At 36.9% G+C, this 12840-nt stretch overlaps 1 protein-coding gene across 1 annotated transcript in view; it reads right to left on the minus strand.

The window, feature by feature from the left end:
* Window positions 1-12840, minus strand: part of adgb (androglobin) — a 42350-nt gene that overhangs the window by 28509 nt on the left and 1001 nt on the right. Inside the window, exons 2-8 of the mRNA XM_084432752.1 lie at window positions 12033-12168; window positions 11687-11776; window positions 10308-10379; window positions 9994-10191; window positions 8808-8947; window positions 7688-7777; window positions 4086-4237 (exon numbers count right to left, since the gene is read on the minus strand). Coding sequence (XP_084288878.1) covers window positions 4086-4237; window positions 7688-7777; window positions 8808-8947; window positions 9994-10191; window positions 10308-10379; window positions 11687-11776; window positions 12033-12168 — 878 coding nt within the window. The remainder of the gene's footprint in view (window positions 1-4085; window positions 4238-7687; window positions 7778-8807; window positions 8948-9993; window positions 10192-10307; window positions 10380-11686; window positions 11777-12032; window positions 12169-12840) is intronic.

Raw genomic sequence — 12840 nt, forward strand, 5'->3', positions numbered from 1 at the left:
TGGCCATGCCGTGGTTTCCCACGTACACTTATATAAAGTAACATTAAATTCAAACAGAGGTAAGACACACCCAGATTTAGATTTAGATGTTCTAAACGGAAATTCACTTCTTGTCTTTGCAAACCAAGTACACTTGAATTGGTGCCAAATATTAGTCGCCACTAATCTGACGCAAAACTTGCGGGAACATACGAATCCGTTTAATCTACTTGGGAAAACTATTTCAGAGTCAGTCAGAATAAAATCAAATGTTTACAATTTATTGACCAGGTAATCGAACAATAATTCAAAATCCAATTCATAGAATAAAATCATCGGTCAATCAAATATAATAACAACAATTCGGAAATCGAGGAATTATAGAAATATTTACCTGGCAACGATCGTGTGGGAAGTCTACCTACAGACTCCTCGAACCCTTTGCCCATTTTCCTTATAAACCCAGATAATCAATTTATCTGGGTTACTGATTTGCTTACCAAATGGTGGTGTCTGTCATTATAATTTGATTTTGGTCCCCTATTGAGGGGTTCACAACTGTGAGATCAGAATATGCAATTGAATGGGTTAATACTGATTTACTGATAATACTGATTTAAAACCCCCTTTTTAGGCTTGTTCCAAATGTGATATCAGGGCTGCAAATTAAGCAGCACCTTTTACAATTTGTTAAAAAAGGACTTTAAGAGGTGCTGGACCTATTTTGTGTCCTATTCATGGAAAGTGCCATAAATAGAATGAACAGCGATCATGTGTGAGTACGTTTCAATAAGAGATTCCCCTTTAGGCATTGAAGATCTAGGCCACGGTGCCAAAGTGATATATGTCAAAGCATGTTATAATTTCCAGCCCATTAATTAGCATCAAAGACCCAGAGGAAGTGAGAGGATAACAGAGGGGATGGATTCATTATATGGATTAAAGGACCCTATAGATAAGAGGATAGAGCAAATGAAGACTGTTTGTGAAGGATAACGAGAGAGAGAGTGACTTTCAGCAGCAAACATTGCATTATCCCAGTGTAATCTGAACCACTCACTTGCAGAAGCCAATTATCCAAAACAGACAATCTGAACGGCAAACCATTAGCCTCAATAGACTCATCAAATTGTTAGTCTCCAAAGACCTGTCAGAAAACCATGTTTACATGCACACTGACAATTACACCTTCTTATCACAACAGCACTGAGCTTTTCAAAGAAGGTCGGTGTAAAATTGATGCACATTGTGTATGTGTGAGTGTGTGCATGCCTGATTCGCTGCTCTTTGCTCTCCTTGCATATTTCAGGCATAAACTGTACAGTAACAGAATTGACAGTGCTCGCCCGAGGCCATGCCAGATAATTCAATTCAGATCACACTACCTGAGAGAAAAACACTAGCGCTCTGTTCACTGTCTGACACAAACACACATACAGTTTAACACACCCTTCTTCGGTGAAAACACAAGCGCATTTATGCACACAAAAACACAATCACAGAAAAGGGGTTGTTTTATTTATTCATGCTCATGATACACATCTGGCACGACTGGCAGTGAAGGCTGTGGCACTGACTCCATAATGCATGAACCTGCAGAAGAAGTGATGCATGGAGACGGAAGAGGGTGCTACCTGAAGATGAGTGGTCAAAGAGGGCATACTGATCCTTATGGGTCATTTTCCCCATAATGCCTCACTAAACAGATCACCATCCCTCCCTATACGGAGAGCTCAATGCCACATTGGCTGCAATTTATTATTGTTTTCAGACCGCATATAGAGAGTTTCTGTATGAAAATCAAATATTCAACTACATTGAATAATGTATGGTTAGGAGAGAAGGGAAAAGAACCATATATGTACAAGGACAAAACAAAAAATACTGACTTTGATTTGGATGGATAGCTGCACTGGGCTGAATGGTCTTTCTGCCTTTGTTCTTCCTCTTAGCTGACTCTTACAAGAAAAACAGAACATTTTATGTCTACACCTTAAAGGGTTAGTTCACCCACAAATTAAATCTGAGAGCTGGATCACTCCTCCATAGGCTTCTATGGGATCGAAACTTGACGGCCCATTCATTTTCTTCTGTGTGGGCCTGAGTGAATTCACGTAGTGTAACAGAGCAGCGCTTCTGTGTTGTACATCACCACATAGGCTCACGCATCACACACATGACCAGCGTCAGTGAATTTTCTGGGCCGGCAAGTTTCGATCCCATGGAAGCCTATGGAGGAGTGATCCAGCTCTCAGATTTAATCAAAAATATCTTAATTTGTGTTCCGAAGATGAACGAAAGTCTTACGGGGTTGGAACAACATGAGGGTGAGTAATTACTGACAGAATTTTCATTTTTGGGTGAACTGACCCTTTAAGGATCATCTTTAAAGACCCTATGAATATGACAATTTCAGTTTTCTTGTTCTGTACTGACATTTAATATTAAAACGGTTTTATGTGATTATTTTTATTATTATTTCATATTTAAAAAGTCAGGTGGCTGTCTATGGGAAAAGGGAAAATAATCAAAATACAAGACTATAGAAGGGTCCCTACACTTTCAGATCAAAGAATTTCCATGACTTTTCTATCCTTTTATGATAACTGAATAAGGATTCTCAAAAACTAATTTAATAGAGATCACACGAGTAATGCCGGGGACACACTAAACAACTAGCTGAAACATTCTAAGACTGAACTGAACACACTTACAGACGTTTCCAATGACTGGAGCAGATTTTAAACAGTGACTGAACGCAACTATCTCTGACCAGAAATTACATTCATAATCGGCCTTAGTCGTTAAGTGTGTCCCCGGCTTAATTTGTAGTCGAAGATGTAATTTGAGCATTACCAGAAATTTAGATTGACTATAGCAATATCCATGACTTTTTAGAATATTATTAATTTCCATAACTTTCCGTGACAGTCACAAAGAGCAACTTCCTAATATCATACATTTAAAATACCCTAATATTAAATCATCAATATTTGATCATTTTCCAAGAAGAAACTATAACCTTTAAATTTGTATATCTGCAAACGCAGAGGTCTTCAACCTCGCTCCTGAGACCTAGGCTGCATTCCAACATGTTTGTTGTGGTGGCGATTAGACGGGATTTGTGGTGACGTCACAATCGCACTGCATTGTGGGACATATAGGTGCCTGAAGTGTACATATGAAGTAGACTCGTTCCCTCGGTCAAAATCGAGGGAACGAGGGTCTGTCCATATAAACGTCCCTCATCCACTTCACGAAGTGGAACGCACTTCAAAATGGCGGCAGGGATTCCCCCGAGGGGAAGTGCTTAGGGAAGTTCGCGAGTGCGTGTCTAAAAGTGGACTGGAACGCAGCCCTACTGTCCTGGAGAGTTTAGCTCCAACCCCTAATCAGATAAACCTGAACAAGCTAATAAAGCTCTTCAGGACCATTTGAAAATCACATTAGTGTGAAATTCAGGTGTGCTAAAGCAGGTTAGATATAAACTTTGCAGACGGGTCTCAAGGAGTAGGGTTGAAGACCTCTGTGTTAAAGGGTTCATTTTGTCAAATTTTAGGAGTGCACTAGCACGGATATGATCAAAAATGTTCATGAGGCCTTCCACTCGCAACAGTTCTATAGTGGTAGCCACATGGCTTCAGATTGATCATGTGAGGCCCTGTGGATTTCAAGCGCAAAATAGCTATTAATATCCCTACTCTCACTAAATACTGCCATTGTACCTATAAGCCTAGGAACAAAAGGTTACCACTATGCCACTAAACTTCTACACTGCAACATTCAGAATGACAATCTTGTGCATTTACCATAATCATCATAATTATGTTTTCATTAGCCTCTATATCAACTTACAAAGAGTGTTAGCACAAGGTATCATAGACTGAAAAGTCTCAAATACTTGTTAAACACTTGATATTCTATACCGTCAAACTAAAGCCCCATTTTAAAATTCCATTAGAAAACTCTTAAAGAAAGAGCCATTTGCACAGCAGGCATCTTGCCATATCGATTCTCTAATTTACTCTCTCTGTCGGTGTCTTTTAATCAGACATGTCACACACTGTTAAGGGATAAATGACTGTGATGTGTGTGTGGGTCGGTACCTCTGTGCTTAAGTACAGTGGGAGATTCACTCTTGATCTCGTTCACATTAGAATCTGTCGTCGTGGTCTTCTCCTCTGAGCTCTCTTCCTCCAAATGGAATTGAGGAATATTGTCCCTCAGATATTCCCAAATTTTCCCTTGATACCAGGATCTAGGAACAACATTAACACATGGAAGATTAGTGTCAAATGTTTTGATCTCCATCTCTTAATTGGGGTTTTACTGTGAACTTATCTAATAATCTCAATTTATTAAGTCTGGGAATAACAAAAGGCTTGAATCAAATTAATGGGCAGTCACAGGGTCAATGGATGAGACTTATAAAGCTTAACAAACAAAGCCTCTGCACTTTCGGCAAATCAATAAAGAGACAGGTGAGCAATGTTCAATTAACTGGTACAGGGGATCACTACAGCTTGAATTAAAGTCTAAACGGATAAAAACAAATGCAAACAACACACACTATTATGCTTGTATTCAACTTGAGTATTTAACCTTCAACAAACACTACCATTCAAAAGGCTGTGTTCTGTAAGATTTTTTTAATGTTTTTGAAAGAAGTCTATTATGCTCACCAAGGCTGTACTTCTTTAATCAAAACTACAGTAAAACAGTAATAAAGTGAAATATTATAACAATTTAAAATAACTGTTTTAGATTTTAATATATAAAACATATTATATATTTATATATCAGCAGGTTATACTTCAGCCTTCATTGTCACATGATCCTTCAGAAATCATTCTAATACGCTATACATACATTTCTGTACAGTTTGTAGGGATTATTAATGAATAGACAGTTTAAAAGAACAGCATTTATTTGAAACTATTTGTAACATTATAAATGTCTTTACTGTCACTTTTGGTCAATTTAATGTGTCCATGCTGAATAATTCTTAAAAAAAAATCTTACTGAACCCAAACTTTTAAATGGTCATGTGTATATCCCTTAGACTGGGTTTGCGATTTGATTTCTCCCTGCAACTCAGGCTGGAAACCTGTACATTTTTCTATCCTGCTTCCGTTACAAATCTGCGGGGACCAATCACAACCTGGCTTATCCACCTGGCGCGCTATTGGCGGGTTTAATCCAATCCAATTCCTTTTAACCTCTCGACGATGCTCAATGGCTTTTTTAGTTTAGCAAACAAATCGCTCGAGTGGGTGTAAATACCACTCACTTTCATGTTTTTTTTGCACAACCTCCAAAAATCACTCGATGCCATTGCTGCTTCTGCAAACCACTGATCAATGCTACAAACCAACACGTTTGTTGACACGTTTCCTGCTTGGAGTTTTCGCTGCAAAGGATCGTACGTCACCCTGATTGGTTGGTCTGATTGGTTGAAGGACTATCCAATTGCGTACAGAGTCATTTGAACTATGCCCGTTGATCACGCCTCTTGTGCAGTAGAAAATACAGAACAGACTCCCCAGACTAATGTTCAATCTTAAAAGATTGAGCTTGGTCTGGTGATAGCTAGACTATATATCCCTGGTAATCTTTGAAAGGTTTCTTTTCACTCATTTGCTTGTCCATGTTTTCTAATTTCATGCTGAAAAGTTGTCAAATTGTTTTGCCATCACATGCTACACTGTAAAACAACTTAAAACAATAAGGCATTAACCTATCACATGCAACTTTTTAAGTTAACAACTAATTTGCTCTATTAAAGTAGATCTAATGAGTAACAGGTAGTCTTTTGAACTTGTCAAGGCAACCATAGAATGTTTAGCATTTAGCAATGCAAGCAGCTGCAATCCTTGTTGTTCATCCCCATGTTTGATTTAAAAAACAAACTACATGACATGAATATTATTTGATTATTAAAACTAGAGGCAAACTTTTTACCCTGTTGTGCAAATATACTGCAATTAAAAGTAGCAGTGAGAAGCACACACAGCTCAGCACACACATCTCAAACATTGTGATGATCAACAAATATTAATTCAGTAAAAATATGAACTCTCAACCATATGACAGCTACAGACAGTAATAATAACAACAACAGCAACAGCAGCAGCATATTAAGCCAGTAAATGCAAAGCAATAATTAAATGAATAAATAGTTACCACATACTTTTTTCTAGCTGCAGTGCATGCTGGGAAATGGCACAAGATTGTTCAACAAAAAAATTGTTTGTTCAGATAACCCCTTTTGGAAAGTTGGGACAACATTTGGACAAGTTTCGGACAAATACTTTAGAATCTAAGTAAGGTCTTGTTTTGAGTATTCTTATTTAGTTCACTCAAGATATAAATATTATATAATAATAAGATAACCAACTGACTTGAACTACTAAATAATCTCTGTTCGAGCTACTTTTTACATTTTTTAAAAGAACATGGTTTTCTTGGACTCTCTTGGCTCTCTGATGTTCAGGCAAATATGTGAGCTGTTGGAGTGAGATACGACTCCAAGAACCTGCAGGGCTGCAACATGAAGTAAATGACCTCAGGAGACTCTACTTTGATAGACACACCAGCCAAGCCTCGAAAAGAAATGATAGCACTCTAGAAGATATGACAGCAAGATGTGTGCTCTCTTCTCACCCGCAATTTATTTCTCCAAAATACGAGTGTACGCTCTCCGAAAATGTGTTTACTGGTCTCTTGAGGAGGCGCTGAAACACAGAAACTCATCAGAGCGTAAATTACGAGACACCATGCCGTGTTTCCCAAAACAGAGCAGATGTGAGAGTTATGCTGAGGAAGTGACAACAAACTACAGAGACAGAGTCAAACACTAGAGAAGAGAAATTTACACGCTAATTTCACAACAACAACATTCCTGCAGTAACTCGATAAAGCCGGAACAGCAGTTGAAGGCCAGCTATTTGTTTGCAGAACAACAGCGTAGTGTCTGCAACCCATTTCCTCCTAATAAGGGTGGCATCTGTGCACACTGTGAGGAAAAGAAGGACATTCTGTGTATCGCAAAGCACAGCTTAATGAAGCTTGTTAGCACATACCACAGACAAATACAAAGCTATAGGCAGAGAGAACGTGGTAATAATTATACAACTTAACTTAAAGCTCCCAAAAACGTGTAAGACACCCTTAATTTAGTGCATTTTAATAAAGTGAAGAATTCAGTGTTACTATAGTAATGAGCGCTGACTATTGCAAATCCAATTTACTATAAATATGTTTCTATGTGTTTTTTAAGTCGTGATGTAACAGAAGCAGCGACAGATCTTTTCTTCAATATGGTGACGTACATCTGAGTGAAACAGATTACTGAAAAAGTAGGGTGGGGACTTGGTTCTGTCCATCCGTTGTTGATTTGATGGTTGCAGAACTAAATGTGAGCCAAAATGTATTTTTAAATTAAACATATACAGTACATGGATTAATCATTTACACTTAGATTAATAACATGCATTTATAAAACAGATAAACTGTTTGTCCTATCCCAGTGTCTCTGTATTTAAGTATTCATAAAGCATATCTAAACTGTGATATAAGTGGTACATTGTGTACTAACATTAATTGAAGATCAATCTGTAAAGCGATAAAAATGTGCAGACCAAATAATCTTCAAAAAAAGAAACCTGGGCCTCATTTTTTAAGAGGAAGTGTTTAAAGAGCGCCTCACTTTAAAGGAATGATCTCTGGTATCCATCCAGTGAGACAGTGCATGACTGTAAAATCTCCAAACTCTCTCCCAGAGCCTGAGACTGGAATACTGGAAAGAGAAAACCATATCACTATTACACATTAACAGTTTAAACTTGTTAGCCAGACAGCCATACAATGCATTCAAATAGGTTTGGGTACATCCTAAAATACCAGAAAAAAAAAAAAAAACATCGGTTCTCCTTTCAATAAAGACTGCATGAATATGCACGCTCAGTTCCAGTTCCATTGTGTCATTTCAGACATTGATCTGTGCATGTCTATGAGTGTGAGTGTGTGTGTGTGTGTGTGTGACCTCTTGCTCTCTTTCTCTGAAGAAACCAGATGGCTTATGCTCTAATTGTGCCTCACGGGATGCTGTATTCAACCAGTCCGGCAGCTATTAATTATCTGCACGATTTCACTGTTCATCTTCACGCAAAGAACCATTCCATCATTATCACTGCCACACAAGAGCGCAAGCACACTTCAAACAGGATGTACAGTGGCTTCAGGTGAGTCACGACTGTGATCACTTTAGAGCCAAACCTTGGCAGTAATGAATTCTACAGCATGTACTATGTGTTAATTGGGAATTGCCCTCTGGAAGCACACAATTGTGTTTTTTGTTTCCTGACCATTTTAATTCAAACCATAAATAATTAACTGTCTCAGAGATGGTTCATTTCCTAAGCTATATAAAACTTTTACACCATGAAAAAAATGAGTCCACTCTTTCATTCTTCTGGGATGCACAAAACTTCTGCTAAATAAATTCGGGGAATAATGTACTTGTTCCTTTGCATGCAATGCATGGAGACTGCCATTTCTAAAAGGCTGCTAAAGCCAATCAAAATATCATAAAAGTGGCCCATTTTAACCAAGCTTTCTGTGATGAGACTGAAATTGATGTTGTTATTCACTAATAAACCTCCACTGGCACGGTGAGCTATTCTAGTGTCAAGTCACGTAAGCTGAAGTCGAGAACCTGGTCAGTCAGACTTGTGAATGAATCATTTGGACTGGTTTTGTGAACTAATTAAACCGATTATTTGACAATTCAAACACTTATTGTTTGAATTAAGTTTAAAAATACTCACTCAGTACTGGCTACCTTTAGTATACCCTTAGCCAACAGCATGGGCCAAAGCTCTGATTGGTTTGTAGTAGCAGGAAGCAACAGGTTATCATCTTTGTCAAATGGTAACATATCATCAACAGTAATCTTCCTCCAACTTCCCTAAAAAAGCAGAAGACACATATAAAAAATACATCCATTATTATTAATGAGACAGTAAAATATCTCAGATACACTCAGTAAAAGTTTATCATACAATGGCACATTCCATCTGGATAGATTGTAAATAGTCAGATTTGAGTGACCCAACATTTGTTAAATAACATTTATTCACTTATGTATGTGCTGTATATAAGCAAAGTAAATATAACACAGTAATAAATAAATCCAATTGGTAATGATCTTCTCACCATCAAACTCATCTTAATACACACAAAACCAAAGGTGCATCAATCAGAACTCAGATGAGCCTTTAAAGTCCATGGTTCATTAGTGTGCATTTTGTAAAGTGAAAATGCTGTGATAAACATCATTAACTCTAATGGAGTTATATTAACGAGAGTGATCTTAGAAGATCAGTCAGCAACACAATAACTACTGCCCAGCACATACGCCTTATCTAAAATGCTCTTGTACTTGAGAGAGCGCTACTTCACTGTTCTTTGATATCACCTGTCAAACAAATCATTGTTACCAACGTGCAGGTCAGTCTTTGCTCATACTTCTAGTAATAGAAGCCGTTAAGATAAAAAATAAATAAATAAATTCTCGGTTGCCCGTGACCAGAGGATAGAGCAGTCACGGCTCTACCAACTTTCTCGGCTCCCTGATAAGCATTGTGTTCTCACTTAATCACTGCCTTAAGGACACAGTGTCCTTCTAGCAGGAGAATGTGAACAAATGCTACAATAGGTATAGCATATTTGGCAATTTTGTGTATCACCATGCAGAACCTCTCATTCATTAAAGATCATTTTGTATTCCAAAGATTAACTAAATTTGTGGTTTTGAAATAGCATAAGGTTGAGTTTATGAAATGTAGTTATTCCAGGGGGGGGGGGGTTCAATGGAGAACACAACTTTAAGTTTTCCTTGAATTCTTGTAACAACACTGTTCTAGTTATTCAACCGTAAAAGAGACACAAAGCTGAAAGGAAATGCAGTGATAAAAACATTTAATATGGTGTCTATACTCAACCTGAACTTACCATCCAGTAGAGTTTAATGACATACTTCCCATAGGCATTATAGAGGGGCATGTGATCCTTCTCTGCTTTACAAAGGGAGTAGATGTGTTCCCAGGGTCTCCAAAGGTTGGGAACTGTTTCCGTAGAGACGGCCTTGTCCTCTCCTGTGTTGAAGACTTTCCACAGAATGTAGAACTCACTAATGATCCATCGAATAAGCTGTGAAATCGGCGAGCAGGGCGAGGAGTGACCCATTGTAAGTTAATGCCAATTAAACTAATAATTTGTTGTTCTAATCAGTAACGCAGGCCATCCGAAGTGATTTAATGACTCACCTCACTTGAGAGTAAATGCTCATTTGCTGAGGTGAGGTCAAAGGCAGATTTATTTTCCACCACAACAGGAGTCTGTTTTAAAGGACAAGATACATATAATGTCAGTTCCTGAAGATCTACCTTGATGATTTTAGTTTTCTACTCTAATTAAACACAAAAGAACCTATTCCCAAAAGAATAGGTTCAAAACAAACCTAGTTGTCTTTTTCTTTACAATATATATGAAATATATCTACAGTATACACTATCTTTCAAACGGTTTGGGGTCAGTAATATATATTTTTAAAGAAATTAACACTTTTATGCATTTAAATGGCAAAGTTATAGTAAAGATTTTTACATTGTTACCAAATAAAAATGGGAAAAATAATTATTCCACAGTATAGTTTTTCAAAAATATTTCAGAAATGTTTCTTGAGCACCAAATCATCATATAATAGAATGCTTTTTAAAGGAACATGTGACACTGAAGACTAGAGTAAATGTATATTAAAATCAAATAAAATCAAAATGATCAAATGATTGGTGACTTCTTTCAAAAACAAACCCAAACCCAGTGTGATTATTTGAGATTGCACCATAAAACAGCTAAATCTAACTGAACAATGATTATTGAAAGGGATTCTAGTTTTGCTCACTTGGTCGATTATAAATATTAAAATTTGTGTCACTTGAGAAATTTCTCCCATTTTCCAAATGTTTTCTTCCCACTACTGTCACAGATCATGAATATTTGATAATCTTCTGTAAGTGGACTTTTAATTACATGTAAATCGAAGGCTCTTAGTATCACTCACATACTAGGAGAGAAGAATCGCAGCTATCATCTTTTTATCCCAATTGTTGCCATGGAAATGACAACAGAGCTGACCTTCATCCGTTCTCTCAATTAAACATCTTAAATACAGCTAGTCAGATGGCAAAAAAAATAATTGGTTTCAGAGCTCTAGTGCCTAGTCTTGATTGCTTTGTGATTTTGCGGCTTGTTGTGACTTTTTAGCATCCCATGACTTGCCTAGATTCATCAAAATGGAGGAATAATTGTGAAATGCTCTGCTAGGCATGAGGTAATTTAATCACAACCCAAACATGATATGAAAGCAGCATAAACAGATTTCATCAATTAAGCTCGGCATTGAAGATAAGACTGGATTTTCCCCAAAACATGCAATTAAAGAGCAGAGTGAACACAAATATGAGTTATTTGGTCATTTTTAATATGTCAGTTCAAATAGTACTTCACATTGTACTCAAACAATCTCAAATAAAGTATAATTGAAAAAACCTAAAATGTGACAAAAAACTCTTTACCTACCCAGGATAATGCAGTTCCATCAAGTTTGTTTGACCTGCTAGTGATGATACTGAAAAACTCTTACCTTATTAAGTATGTACTCTGAAGGACGTTTCCAAGTGTGTACTCTCAAGGAGGCAGGAAGCTCAACCTTCCCTTCTGGATCGTCAAAGAGCTGCTGACAATGTTGTTACATAAAAGGCTCAGTATGGTTTTAGATTCACAATCAAATGGGAAAACAAATACAGAAAGTTAAAAAACACTGATCATATTGCAGAGTGCATGATACCAGCCACTCTGACTCATCAATTGCAAAGCTACATCTCTCAAGCCAAGCAGTTTGCCGAAACAGATTTCTACTCTTACCAATGGACCAACATAGACATTACTATGAAAAACATTGAACTGTTGTTCTATTCATGAATACTCACCTTGTTCTCCTTAGAGGTTTTATTTGAATCCCATTTCTCTGCATTGACCTCAGTGTCGCTCCACTCCGGCCAGAGAGAGATGAGAATCTTCTTTAGCTCTTCAGGGCTTTCTGATGCACTGATCACTGAAGATGCTCTAGAAACAGTGCTTTGCTTTTTAATGTAATCTATTCAAATTGATCACTATTTAACATAATCATTTCATTATTGGTAGCCTACTTACGATGTAAGCATTTGAATTTGCATATTGACTCGTGGTTGGTCTTTTCAATTATTATTATTATCTATCTTTAATCTAAATTGCATATTACCATCAAGCTATCTCTTACTTTAATTCCAAACACTGATATGTTCTCAGGAAATGCACATCTAATTCAGTTTAATGCAATTTTATTTTATAACAGGAGTGAAACATTAATATAACTAACTGTTATGTCATTATCCTATGTTTGACCCATTGACCTAAACGCAAAGAAAATGTATCCGTTATTAATGGTAGAAAAGTATGCCTGTTGTTGTTAATGTAAAAAATACAAAAATACACAATTTAGTGTTAGGCAACCATAAAAACCACAAGAAAAATGCAATAAATTAACTTGCCAAACACAAATGATGTAACGTTAACGTTATGTTGTTGTCAAATTCACAACTGGCAAAACAATCCGTAACGACCTCCAATATTGTATTAAAACATAACATAATAGTAAAAATATAAGGCGAATTGGCGAAATAAAGGCTTTATTATTTATATCATCTGTGAAAATATTTTGATGCCATGGCATCAACACAGGATCAAGTCATTTCTTAC

Source organism: Rutilus rutilus (genome assembly GCF_951802725.1).
Source record: "Rutilus rutilus genome assembly, chromosome: 15".
NCBI lineage: Eukaryota > Metazoa > Chordata > Actinopteri > Cypriniformes > Leuciscidae > Rutilus > Rutilus rutilus.